The sequence below is a fragment of the Cupressus sempervirens genome, chromosome 1 (genome assembly GCF_028749045.1).
Source record: "Cupressus sempervirens isolate cs-2001-9-10 chromosome 1, ASM2874904v1, whole genome shotgun sequence".
Classification (NCBI taxonomy): domain Eukaryota; kingdom Viridiplantae; phylum Streptophyta; class Pinopsida; order Cupressales; family Cupressaceae; genus Cupressus; species Cupressus sempervirens.
Genome location: NC_143118.1, coordinates 775,084,334 through 775,097,272, shown reverse-complemented (window position 1 = coordinate 775,097,272; position 12,939 = coordinate 775,084,334). Strand labels below are relative to the sequence as shown.

Sequence of the window (12,939 nt, the reverse complement as noted above, 5' to 3'; positions counted from 1 at the left end):
ATCACAATCCACCTAGATCCCAAGGGTAGAACTACGTACTATCCCTACTCTACTAGACTGCGTACAACAACATTCCTCTTAATTTCAATATGTAGTATAAACTCTTGAACCAAAAGTCATGAAAGATGACACTTTTATGCTATATTTTAATTTATTGTTAATCTTTGACTCTTATTTGTGTGTTTAAAGGTCAAACTTTAACAGTACTCCTGTTTTAAAGCACAAATTCATAATATTTACAGTTTTAATTTTAGAAAATTAACAAATTGTATTAAACTTATATGGTGTCTCCAAGTATCCTTATTTCCAATTATTGAAAACAAATGCACTACTACCAGTACCAGTCTCCAGGCAAACTTGCTGAGTATGTTTCATGAAAATGAAGAGAAACTACAAGTATGTAACCCAGTATGCACTCATGGTTTCTCAAAATGAGATATACATATACTAAAACCAATAAGAAGTAATATTTAACATAGATTTTCCTCAAACATGATTTCCACACATATTGACACCATAAAAGAAAGCTAGAAAAAACTTTCTACAACTGTTGTAGAAAATGAGAAATATCATGTGGTGCAGTAAAATTAAATGGTTGGGAAAGTGCTTACCACTATTGCTCCAACTGGATCTATCCACCAGTAAAATTTCCTTGCAAGTACTGCAGCAACGAGACCAATTGAATTGGTGATGACATCAAAGAAATGATCTTGGGCATATGCCTTTACAATCTCATTAGTAAAAGTACGGCAATAGATTACAAGGAACAACTTCACAACAGTGACTGAAACCATAATTCCAACGACCCAGTACCACCTGTCTCCTTCTAGCAATACAGCCTGGTTCTGTACCATTTAGAAATAGAGTTGACAAAAGCGAATTACTTATATGTAATATGCCAAATTACCTTACTGGTTGAAAAGATGATACACTAATGCTGGAAAGATCATAAGAAGATGAGAAAGAATAACCAGAAGCATTATGCATGGGACTGAAGAGAAGCATAATCTACAGAACATTGTTACATTTAAGCTAAACATTTTATAGCTCCAGAATAATTGTCAGAACAAACTAGTACAAAACTCATAACTTTTAGGACAAGGAAATAGGCCTGTATATAGTTTGCATCACTGGCAAACCATGTATATTTTTTTCATTTGATTTTACCTGCAGACTGTCAATAGAAACAGAAAGCGCTCAAGCCAATGATACTATAATTTCACCAAAGATTAAAAAAGAATTAATGGATTTTAATCCTCGGAAATATTGACAAGAACCTGACATCATTGTATTTAACAAAGAAACTATTGCTTCCATAGCATTAAATGTCATTCTAATTTTACAAAACAAATCCACTCAAAGGAATTAAATTAAGAGACCAAGATAGCACCTATGGTTCTAGCTATGTTAATGAAATGTATTGCATATTATTTGTTGGAATACAAAGCTAAACAAGTATCCACTGGCAAACCATGTATATTTTTTTCATTTGAATTTCCCTGCAGATTGTCAGTAGAAACAGAAAGCCAGAGCTCAAGCCAATGATACTATAATTTCATCAAAGATTCAAAAACAATTAAGGGATTTTAATCGTCAGAAATATTGACAAGCACCTGAGATCATTGTATTTAACAAAGAAAATATTGCTTCCATAGCATTAAATGTCATTTTGATTTTATAAAACAATTCTGCTCAAAGAAATTAAATTAAGAGCCCAAGATAGCACCTTTGTTATACTTATGTTAATGAAATATATTGCATATTAGTTCTTGGAATACAAAGCTAATCAAGTATCCAATAAGCCAATATCCTGTATGCTTGTGGAAAGTTCAAAGTCAAACTATCATAAAAACCATAAATCAAAATAGATATCCCATTCCTAAGGTATACATATAAAAATGGAAATCTACCTTTGAAATAAGTTGTCGAACAGCCTCTAGCAAGATCGCCAGTCCCAATGTAGCCATAACTGAAGAAAAAACCAGAATTCCCTGCACATGGAGAATTTTACAAAGAATCAGCATTCAATAAATGTTGGGCAGTTAGTAACATTCATGCTTTGAACAATGAATACAGATCACGATAAAAGGAATATGAACATACACACATCAATGAGTAAGCATAGCAATGGATAACCCAAACTATAAACAAACAATTTCTTACACTCTCTTCCACTAATCAAGAATAGAGTTCATATTAGGTTATATTGATATGTAATATTCTCAGAGATGTTAGATCATTCTATGCTTAAGCTTAAACTTGATCCCCATTATTAGCAATCCAGAGTAGCACATAAATGCAATTCATAACAATCAATCTTCAAATGAAAAATACAGACCATTACAAAAAGATAATGAGCATAATTTTTTTATCAAAAGTAAATATACATAAAGAATTATATAAGACTTTTTCAACTTGTTATGAAATATGGTACATCAATAAGCAAATATGGCAATGGAAAATCTAAACTACAAAAGAAAAATCACACATAATATTCTATGCTAGTCAATAATAGAAATCATCTTAGGTTATATTAATATGTACTATGAAATTACTCGAAGAACGAAAGATGTTATAAATGCCCATTGCTAAGGCTCTGGGTTAGCACATAAATGCAATTCGAAACATGTAAGGCTGAATTAGCGCTCACATCTTAGGACTTTGGAGCTTTGTTATCCAAAAGTTTCCCATATAGGTGTTTCACTGCTACATGGGATCTCTTATCATGTGAATAAGAAACCAAAGAATAAGGAGTCACATGGTCAAGAGAAGAAATGAAATGCGTTTGACATGCTGGCAAGTAGCTTAAAAGAGCATGAAGTATGTCATAGATAATAAGGACAACTTTATAGGTGTACTACCACCAACTAATTCACAACGACCAAAGTTGAGTGATCTTTATGGCAATGATTTTTAACTACCTGACTTTCATAGATCAGCAATGGATCCCAGGACTTGTCTAATGTTTTGTAACTTGTTACAGCATAGAAATGCAGAGCTATTTTATATAACTAATTAATATTTTGTCTCCATGAAAACTTGATAACGGCCCTTTCTCATCTTGCACTAATACTATTACAGGAGATAATTTTGGTCTTTAATATCTCTCCTAGAGAAGGTACATATTGACTAAATTCAAGAAACAAAAGATGCAAAACAGAAATTCAATTCCTGAAAAGGAAGCAATGAAACCCTCTTGAGAGCCAATCCAGACAGCAACAAGATCTTGCATCCAGTAAAACCAAAAAAAATTATCCTGCAGATAAACAATAGGTTTTTCTTTTGGTCCCATTATATATTTGTGATAGGATGGAAACCTATCTCCAGGGTTGCAAAACACTCCCATCTGACAGACTTCAACAAAAAATTATCCAGCAGTTTCCATCTTATCTCCACGAATTTCAGAATTTTTTTGTTGCTGGAGCTTATGCTTTATGAATGTTTTCAAAATCTCTGAATATAATTTCCAATATTTTTTTCATATATGACCTTGTTTCTTTTTGTTTACTTAAAAAATATGCCTTAAAGATTATGGTGTCCCTTGACAAGCCCATCCCTGGCTTTGATGTCCATGTTTCCAAAGCTTCAACAATCAGGTTCTTATTCTTAGTGCAAGATAGATTTTTCAAAAAAGTAGCCTTATACACCCATGCCCCTTCCCAACTGTGTACCACCATTTATCCAATATGGATATGGCTTGGATACATGTGGATACTATATCCACATGTAATGTTCCTGTTAACTCCAAAATCTTGCACCCTATTGCTGTTGAACTTGAACTTTCAGCAATTTCGGAGTAACATGGGATCAATCGGAGGTTGTGGGTATCCTATGACCTGACTAAACCACCGGGTTCTAGGCTGGTTCCTATCTGATTTTGTGTGATGAATCACCTAACTATCAAAAGCTAAGGAAAACTTGTGAGGGAAAGAGATAGAGAAGTACTAATGACTTGAAATATTACACAAATAAAGAATGGTGATGCACCAATTAATTTGACTGAAGCAAATATCTTTCCAAGCACAATCTGACAACTTGCAGCATTCTGAACACAAATACACCTCTTGGTTATATACTTTTCACATGAGTATTTCAGAGGAAACTTCAAAATGTAAAAATATTAAAAGGAATTAATCACAATCAATATTTTCAAACACTTGATATAATCCCTAACATGTGCATAGTACTTCAAATCATAAAAGATGCAGAATGAAACATAATTTTAATGTTTGTAGAAAGAAAAACAAGAAAATGACATCAATTACTATCAAAGCATACAAGTATAACTCCAGAAATAGATCCAAAATACGCTGTATAAACTGTCAGTCTCTGAAAATAAATGCTACAAATCTGATATAGTAGGATGATAAACACAATGCCTAAAAATGGCAAAGACTCCTCCTCCCAAAAACTGAACCTCCTCACTATCAAAAAGAGAAGTATATATCAAACTCCAAACCAACAAACTTCCCTCAAAATTAGGGAGCTACAGGTCGGATATCAGAGAAAACTGCTCCTAAAAAGGCTCTAGGAACTCCAAAAAGGTGTCCTCTTTATCTCATACTCTCCCTCCACCAAGTCTTTATAATGACAACTCAAAGTGAACTCCATAAACACCTGTAATCACTCCTAAAATGACTTTAAAGTCATTAGTAAAACTCCAGACATCATACAGCCACTAGGACACTAGGCGTTAACACTAAGCCATCACTAACAAATCACATAAAGTCTCCCACTTACCACTCAAAACTAACTCCAAGTTGTAGCATATCTTGGCATAAAGAATGCCACTTGTCCATTTTAACACTTGGTCAACAACAGACTTAAATAACTCCCATTCAAATCTCACTCTGACATATTATTTTGTTGCACCAAAACTATTATTAAATAATTGATTTATAAAATATCAATTATAAAATAATAATTGCATTCTCAAAACATGTAACAAAATAATGGTAATGTTTATTTAACATAATAATATACAACTTAAATTGAACAAGTTATATATTATTATGTTTCATAAAACATATCCTTTTCCCACAAATACATGGCGGACCTGACATCAGTATGAATTATGAAATATAATATGCTAAGGAAAAAAGAGAAACCGAAAACATATTATCCATTTCATTATAGTCGATTCTAGAGAGAAGAGGAGAAATAAGGGCCCGTTTGGCTGCGGGAATAGGAATATGGGAATTGGAATACATATTCTGGAATAGAAAATGGGGGTACATATTCCTATTTTCTATTTGCTTCAGCCAAAATTTGATGGGAATTCACAGACCCACAAATTTATGTTTTCTAAAATAAATAAAACTGGAATAGGAATACGTATTCTAATTCCACCTATTTAGGTGGAATTGCAAAACCTCATTTTTGGGCCAAAATTGGAATACGTATTCCTATTTTATTTCGTATTCCAATTCCGATTTGGTGCATCCAAACAAAGAATTCAAAATTTTAAGTATTTACATATGCCTATTCCACTTGTATTCCTGCTCCCAAATGGGCCCTAAGGGTTTGAGAAAACCCTAGCTGCCATGGTGGAGAACTCTGGGATTTTCTTGGTTGAAATTTGTAGTTATCTTGATGCTGCCATGAGTTTTGGAGGTGTTTTCCTGTGATCTTGCCATGACTCGGGTTTTTTGCTGGGTTGATGCCGCTATTAGGTGTTTTTATGAGAAAAACATGGCTCTGTTTGTTGCATTTGGACGCCAATATTTGGCTTTCTTCTTAGTCGCCGCTAGATATTTGGATCTACTCTTATATTGACATTGTTCATATGTTGACTTGGCTCTGTTTGTGGAAAGAATACGGCTGGAGTCTTTCTTACTTGTCGTAGCTGAAGTTTTTGCTGGGTTGAACAAAATTCTGAGATCTCTTTAAACAGCTGTAAGTTGTTCTTATTGACCAACTTGCAGTTTTCTCTATCACCATTTCCTATTTGTTGTGGATGCATGAGTGTTTGCTGTCCATGAGTATTTCTGGAAAAGAAGATTAAGATTTCAAACCTTCATTTGGATGATTTATACCTTCTTACTTGGTCTCTCTTTGTTTTGCTACAGCACTGAAAAGGATTTCTTCTAGGGTTTCTTCTTGTGCATCCAGCATTATGTATTCTATAAAGCCATAGAAAATGCCTTTAACTGACTCTTTTTCCTTGACCTTGTGAAAAAACAGCACCCTATATGCTTTAGTTCCTATGAAGAAAATGCTGATGTAATTTTAATGAGCTGCAACTGGTCTAGTTCTCCCTCATTTTCCTGTAGATGAAGATTGAAGTATTTGTGTTGATTTCCCTTTCTCTATGCCTGTAGAAATTTTTTGCCTGTAGACTAAAAGATTTTAGAATAAAACGGCTTTTAACAGTCACATTTTCCCTTCTCTGTATGATTATTTGATCTGCTGTTACTAAATGAAAAGCCATAAATTCTTTTAATATGGACTTTCTTTTCCTCCATTTGCTGAAAAATATTGAGGTATAATGAGGGTAAAATATTATCAAGTCATTATTTGCAGAATCTAACGTTAGCATTTCACGGCCAGTTCGCTAAATCATCACATTTTCCTTTTTTCTGAATCAACACTGGAGTTGTGGCTTCTGCACTTTTCCTCTTGCAAACTTAAAACTCTCTCCAAAATTCCAGTCACCCCAGTTGAAAGACTTACACAAACTTGCAGCCTGCAGTTTAACAAAACCAATACCATCTTTGTACTGTAATTCATGTTTCAGCCACTCATGAAACTTGTTAACAATGTAATGATTTTAAGGTAACACTCTTTTCAATTTGTTCAGTATCTGACATCATTATTTTGATAGTTTTAGTATTTACCTTAAGCTTTCAAAATCTGTTTCTTTTCTGAGAAATTCACATTTCTTTGATTCAGCATTCATCACATCCCACACACTGTTCCTGTAGATATTCATGCTGCTCATAAAACTATGAATGCTGCCTTTCTCTTTGAAAGTTTTTTCTTGTTTGAAATATGAAGTTGGCTGCATGATTCTAAAACGTTGCTATCTTACTTGTGCTCTCTAATCAACACTTGTTGCTGCAAATCCCCATTATTACTTGCCAGGTGTGAATCTCTTGTATCTTGATGAAAGCCGCAAACTCCTTCTGGTCACCTTTCCATCTTCACTTATATGATGTATGAATATTGTTGCAATGTGATTGTAAAAAGCGTTATGAATGAATACCTTTCTGAATCAGCATTGAAGTGCTATTCCTTCCCCTGGTGTTGTAAATTTGCTACATTCATTTCCAGATATTTTTCTTTTTTGCCTTCCAGTAGTTGCATACTTCTACCATCCTGGTGATATTCTATTACTTCTATGCTTGAATTACAGATTCCTCTGTTCTTCCTGTAAATTCTGAATCTCTTTATTTCATCTTTTACATGCTGAAGCCTCTCTCTATTCCTGTTGCAACACTTGACAATCATGTAGCTTGCAATTATTACATCTTCTTGTTTGTAGCTGTAGCATTCATTGCCATTTTATATTCTGAAACAAAAGGTTTCAAGTTAAATAGCTTATCCCTTTGATGTTTGATTGTATAAAACTTGCAGTAATTCCACTTGGCTGTAGAAGTAAATGGTTTCATAACTGAATATGTCCCTTTATACTTTTGTTTACTATTCTGATCATCTTCTTAGTTTATATATCTTATAGGCACACCGGGCTCAATAACCCTCGTGAAAGCCCACAGTTATATCTACATACTTATTAGAGATAGGACACTGCACAAGAAACAAACATGTTTCTAATAAAAATTTTGGTGATTGCTTGCCTTGACTGCTGTTGGTAGATGTTCTTATTTTATGGAAATCCACTACATGACAATAGCTTAGAGGTTTATGCATGAGGTGAGATGTTCCATCATTGCTTAGGTCCGTTGGATCTAACATCTTCATTGATGTATGCAGGATTGGGAGACTTGGAGGAAATATGGTTCAGGGCAGCATACAGGCAGGATTAGACAAATGCAAAACGACCAGTCATTACAGGCAATGACTAGTGCCCTATGACCCTCTTTACTCTATTCTCTTTCTTTTATGCTATGTACTTCCATAGAGTAGGAATATGTATCAATAGTTCTAGGGACCACTCTCACGGTCAATTGTGTGGCTGGTATTTACTTTCAGAATTCATTTTATTTCAGTTTTGTAAATATGAGTTGTATACTATGACGAATATTACAAAGGACATTTTCTCCATTTTTTCGCTCTGAATGAACTATGATTTAGCAGTAGAACATCAGCTGAATGCAATAAAAATGTGTAGTTTACTTTCATTTGATCATTGTTTAGAAATGAATTTTAGCATGTGTTATAATTAAGTAACAGTTCCCTTTTGGGATATACTTGTTTTTTGCCCAAAAGTAACAATTCCAACAATTTAAAAAAAACAATGCCAACAATACATTTCATTTGCAAAGAGTATCCTATAAATAAATTATAAAATGGGAAGTAAATTTAGGAAATATTGTAAATGATTATGCATTGAAATTGTAATTGTGATTTTGATCATGAATAATCCCTTTTGAAAATAATTATCCTAAATGTATTGAATCCATTTCATGGCATATTTCCAACAGCCAACCATATTAGGAATTTGATGGAAAAGGATGGCAGGATGTGCAACAGTATTCTTTACTGACATAAGGAGACTGAATTACACATCATTGTAAATAATCATATGAGAAATCTTCAACTTTCTAATAAACTTTTCAAAACATACCAATGTGAATCATTGCATCACTAAAATTCTTCCAATTACATAATTGAGTAAACAATGCAAAAGATTGAGTTTAGAAACTACTGTAATTGGATAAAATTATCTATATCACAAGCCTCCGCAAGTTATCTGTAGGAGGGATGTGTCACACGAGTGGCCCTACCCTTCACAAGAATATAGACAATGTCATGTCCCCAAATTTGAATATAATAATTTAATTTAATTAATTAATTAACTAGTCCCAAAATTTAAATAATATAATAAAAGAACCTTTAATTAGTTACTATAATTAATTAATATGGGCTCAAGTTATTATTTGTATTTGTGGTTCCGATTGATTTAATATATCTTGGACCTATTTTTATTTTAGTTTCCATTGGCAAGTTTTGCTGTCGGCTATCTTTGTACACCCGCAGAAAGGTTTTCCTTGACGGGTATTTAAGCACAGCTTGTATGTGTTGTGAAGTTTTCACATCATCGCCCCAAAATTTTGGGGACCCCCTTTTTTTGGTTGCCTTAGCAAGTTTTTTGGAGTTGTCCAAAATTTTACACTTAGGATGCCTTCAAAGCCAAGAGAGATGTGATTGGATTTATTTTTTCACCTGGTGCGAAACTTGATTTTCTGGAACATATAATTTTATCCTTAGGCCAAACGATTTCAAAGACAACATTTTTCAATAGTTAGAACAATATTTGGCAGGATAAATTTGCAAAATTTTGGACTCAAACAAATTTTGGAAATTGGAAATAATTGTATAGACTTGAACATTTTCAAAATGAAATTTTTTAGATTTAATTGTTTTGGAAAATCTTGATTTTTTGGTGAAGAGAAATTTTTTATAGTGAAATTAAAATTGGAAAACTGATTTTGAATGCTAGAAAAATGATTTATTTTGGTTAAAAATTAAAATTGCGTTGCAAAATTGAAAGTGGATTAAATTGCAAAATCTCATTAAATTGGTTGAAATATTGCTTAGAAGATTTTTAAATGTTGAAAGAGATTGGTAAATTAAAATTGAAAATAAAATTTAGCTTGTTAAATTCAATTTTAATGATATTTTAATTGCTAAAATGTTTTTAAATGAAAATTTTGGCATCTCCTAGGCTTTCCTTGTTTTATTTTGCAATTTTTGATCACAACTAGTAATTAAATGGGCTAATTTCACTTTGAGCTAAGTAATTTAACATGGCGTTTAAATTTGGGCCATTAATAAGGCACTAATTTAATTTGCTGTCCTCTAGGGCAAGTCGGCCAACTTGGAGAGACATGAAAATTTTGGTATAAGAGGGGCTCCCCCCTCTCTCATCTCCTCATTCCATCTTCCTCCTCATGTGTTGAGCGATTTTTCTCTAGAAGGGCAGCTTGCAGATTTAAGCAATTTTCTTAGGCAGATTTTTCCTTGCTTGGTGGCATTTCTTTTCTTCCATCTTAATTTCTCCCTTAGGCAATTTTTTGAGGCAGATCTGAAAATTTTCTTGCTTGGACAATTTTCTAAGGTCCAATTTTCTTTCCAAAGGCTGTGATTTCAATTTCTAGAGTTGGGCAATTTTTTTGGTGAGGAGGCCATGTGATCCAAGGGTTTGATTTTGGCAAATGTGGGCAATTTCAAGTAGGTCAAAATTCTGATTTTTGCTAGGGCATCACTATTTGCAAGGAGGCTAGAAATTTCCAAAATCTGATCCGAATTTGAAGAGGGCCCAATTATTGGTAAAGGCAGATTTAACGTAAATTCTATTCATTTTTAGAGGCGAAGATTGGTTTAAAGGTGGATTCTATTCCTTGTTCTTGCTTAGTTTGTTTCTCTTATATTCTTCTTACATTCATCATCCACCACTTCATCATTCCATTGATAGGTTGAAGTTTGGAGAGATAAATGTAAATTTCATAATAGGACACTTGGAGTGGCAGAAATAAGCTAGACCACCCTAGGTTGAAGTTGAGAGATATAAGTGTAGTCCATCCTAAGGTAACGAAGAGGCAGAAATAAGCTAGATTCCATCGATAGAAAGAAGGTTGGAGATTGATAAGTGTAGATATAAGACTTGGCGATTGATAAGTGTAGAGATAAGACTTGGCGAGGCAGAAATAAGCTAGATTGATAAGTATAGAGATAAGACTTGGTGAGGCAGAAATAATGGTTGGAGATTGATAAGTGTAGAGATAAGACTTGGCGAGGCAGAAATAAGCTAGATTCCATCAATAGAAAGAAGGTTGGAGATTGATAAGTGTAGTCCATATCATTTAGAACGAAGGGGCAGATATAAGTGTTTAAGATGGTAGATGTTAGTGCAAGCAAGAACCCAAAGGGCATGAATACCAAAAAGGACAAGGAAGACATGATGCCTAAGACCACCTTCTCGAAAGTAAGGCGGATAAGTGATACCAATATTGGTACAGTGAACATGATACAGTTGAAGTACAGATTGAAGGAAGGACAATCCCCCATGGCAAAGAAGATCTACAAAAGCGGAATTGTACATGCGGCGGCTTTCCCTCCTACCTTGCCTTGTTCGGAATTGGTAATGGAGTGTGCATCTCAATTTGATATTGTTACCAAGTCCATCATTTTTTATGAAGGGAAAAGAGTGTTGGCCAACATCAGCGAAAAAGTGGTCGAAGAAGAATTTAATATTCCCCAGTATAAAAGCATGACAGTGATAATGATGGATCAAGCAGCTAAGTTATTTCAGGGTAATCAGGAGGTTGGCTTCATTCATCTAAAGTAGAATTGCTTACACAAAGGCAAAAAGGGAGTTACCAGGTCATCAAAGCTCACCAAGTCGGATTTCAAATCAAAGTATGGTGATCTCATTGTGCTTCTCAACCAGATCATGGGCTTAGCCCAAGTAATGCAATTCGAAAACTAGATGTATTATTTTATTGATGAAAATGAAAATGGAAAGAGAAGATTTGATTGGGCTAGGGCAGGGTTACTGGAAACGCAACCCCCCGACCTCTAACACGTGTATTGTCGTATCTGATACGAATATAGAGAAGAAAAGGAGCAAATAGGAGGGAAAATCATTTCTGCCCATTTTTGGAAAGATGCCATTTTAAACCCGTGCCAAAAATGGTGAAAACAAATTTCCAAAAAGTTGGAGCCGAATTTCTTATAGAATGTCATTTTTTCCATGTCGATTTAAAGAAATATCCACCAGACTGCCGTACTCGCTAGGAAAAATCTAAAAATATGCCATAATCGCTGGGAAAAAAAAAACCTATGTATTTATAAATAAACCCCTTGGGCCTCAAGCGATTGACAGATCAAACGTTCAAATAACAAATCGAATATCGGCGTTTTGCGTCTGCTCCAACTTGATTTCTCCTGCGTGTGGTCTGCTCCAGCTTGATTTCTCCTGTGCGTGGCCTCCATCTTTGCACGGTTTATCGCAATAATCAATACAAAATCTGTAACTCCTAATTGTTTTATGTTCGATTTTTTTAATGTTTGTTCAATGTTTATATGTTAATGATTTTAAATTTTTTTTTTTAGTTCAAATTACATTTCTAAGTTTTATTTTACAAATATAAATAAATATAAAATTTAATAGTTTTATTTTTATAAATTAATATTATTTAGTATTTAAAATAAAATAAAATTAAAATTACAATTATAATTATTAAAATTTAAACTTTGTAAAAATTAATAAATATTAAATAGTATTATTAATTACAGTAATATTATTTAATAATTCATAAAGCCTAATAATTGTTTTAGATTGTAGAGTTACCATTTGAATATTAAATTTATATTTCGACGAAATTAATTAATATTATGAGCATATTTAATTTATTTTTAATTAATAAATAATTTAGATTTAAGTTTCAAAGTTATATTGTTGTAAAATTAAATTTGAAATAAAAATTATTGCACATATTTTATTTAATCATTTTATAAATTATTATATTAATTTGAAATTTGTGTTTTATAGCTTAATGTAAATTTGTTTTGATTTCATAATTTTACTAATTTTTTATATTTTTCAAGATCCTAATCATGGCGTCATCGTCAACAAATGTTAGAGCATCAGAAAATGACAAGTGGATCAAACCAAATGCTAAATATCCATTATGGAAACATGTAACCATCATCGAGAAATTTCAAGGCGGTGGAGGTTTTAAATGTAGGTGTCATGAGTGTTTGATTGATTATAATGGTTCTTATACTAGGGTTCGTTGAAAGATCCCTGATGGA

At 33.1% G+C, this 12,939-nt stretch overlaps 1 protein-coding gene across 2 annotated transcripts in view; it reads right to left on the bottom strand.

Annotated features, from left to right (window-relative positions):
* The window catches only part of LOC149580169 (metal tolerance protein 5-like), a 182,637-nt gene that overhangs the window by 49,866 nt on the left and 119,832 nt on the right, over nucleotides 1-12,939 (bottom strand). For both annotated transcript variants that reach the window (XM_089789873.1, XM_089789866.1), the window contains exons 4-5: nucleotides 1,911-1,991; nucleotides 612-845 (exon numbers count right to left, since the gene is read on the bottom strand). In XM_089789873.1, coding sequence (XP_089645999.1) covers nucleotides 612-845; nucleotides 1,911-1,991 — 315 coding nt within the window. The remainder of the gene's footprint in view (nucleotides 1-611; nucleotides 846-1,910; nucleotides 1,992-12,939) is intronic.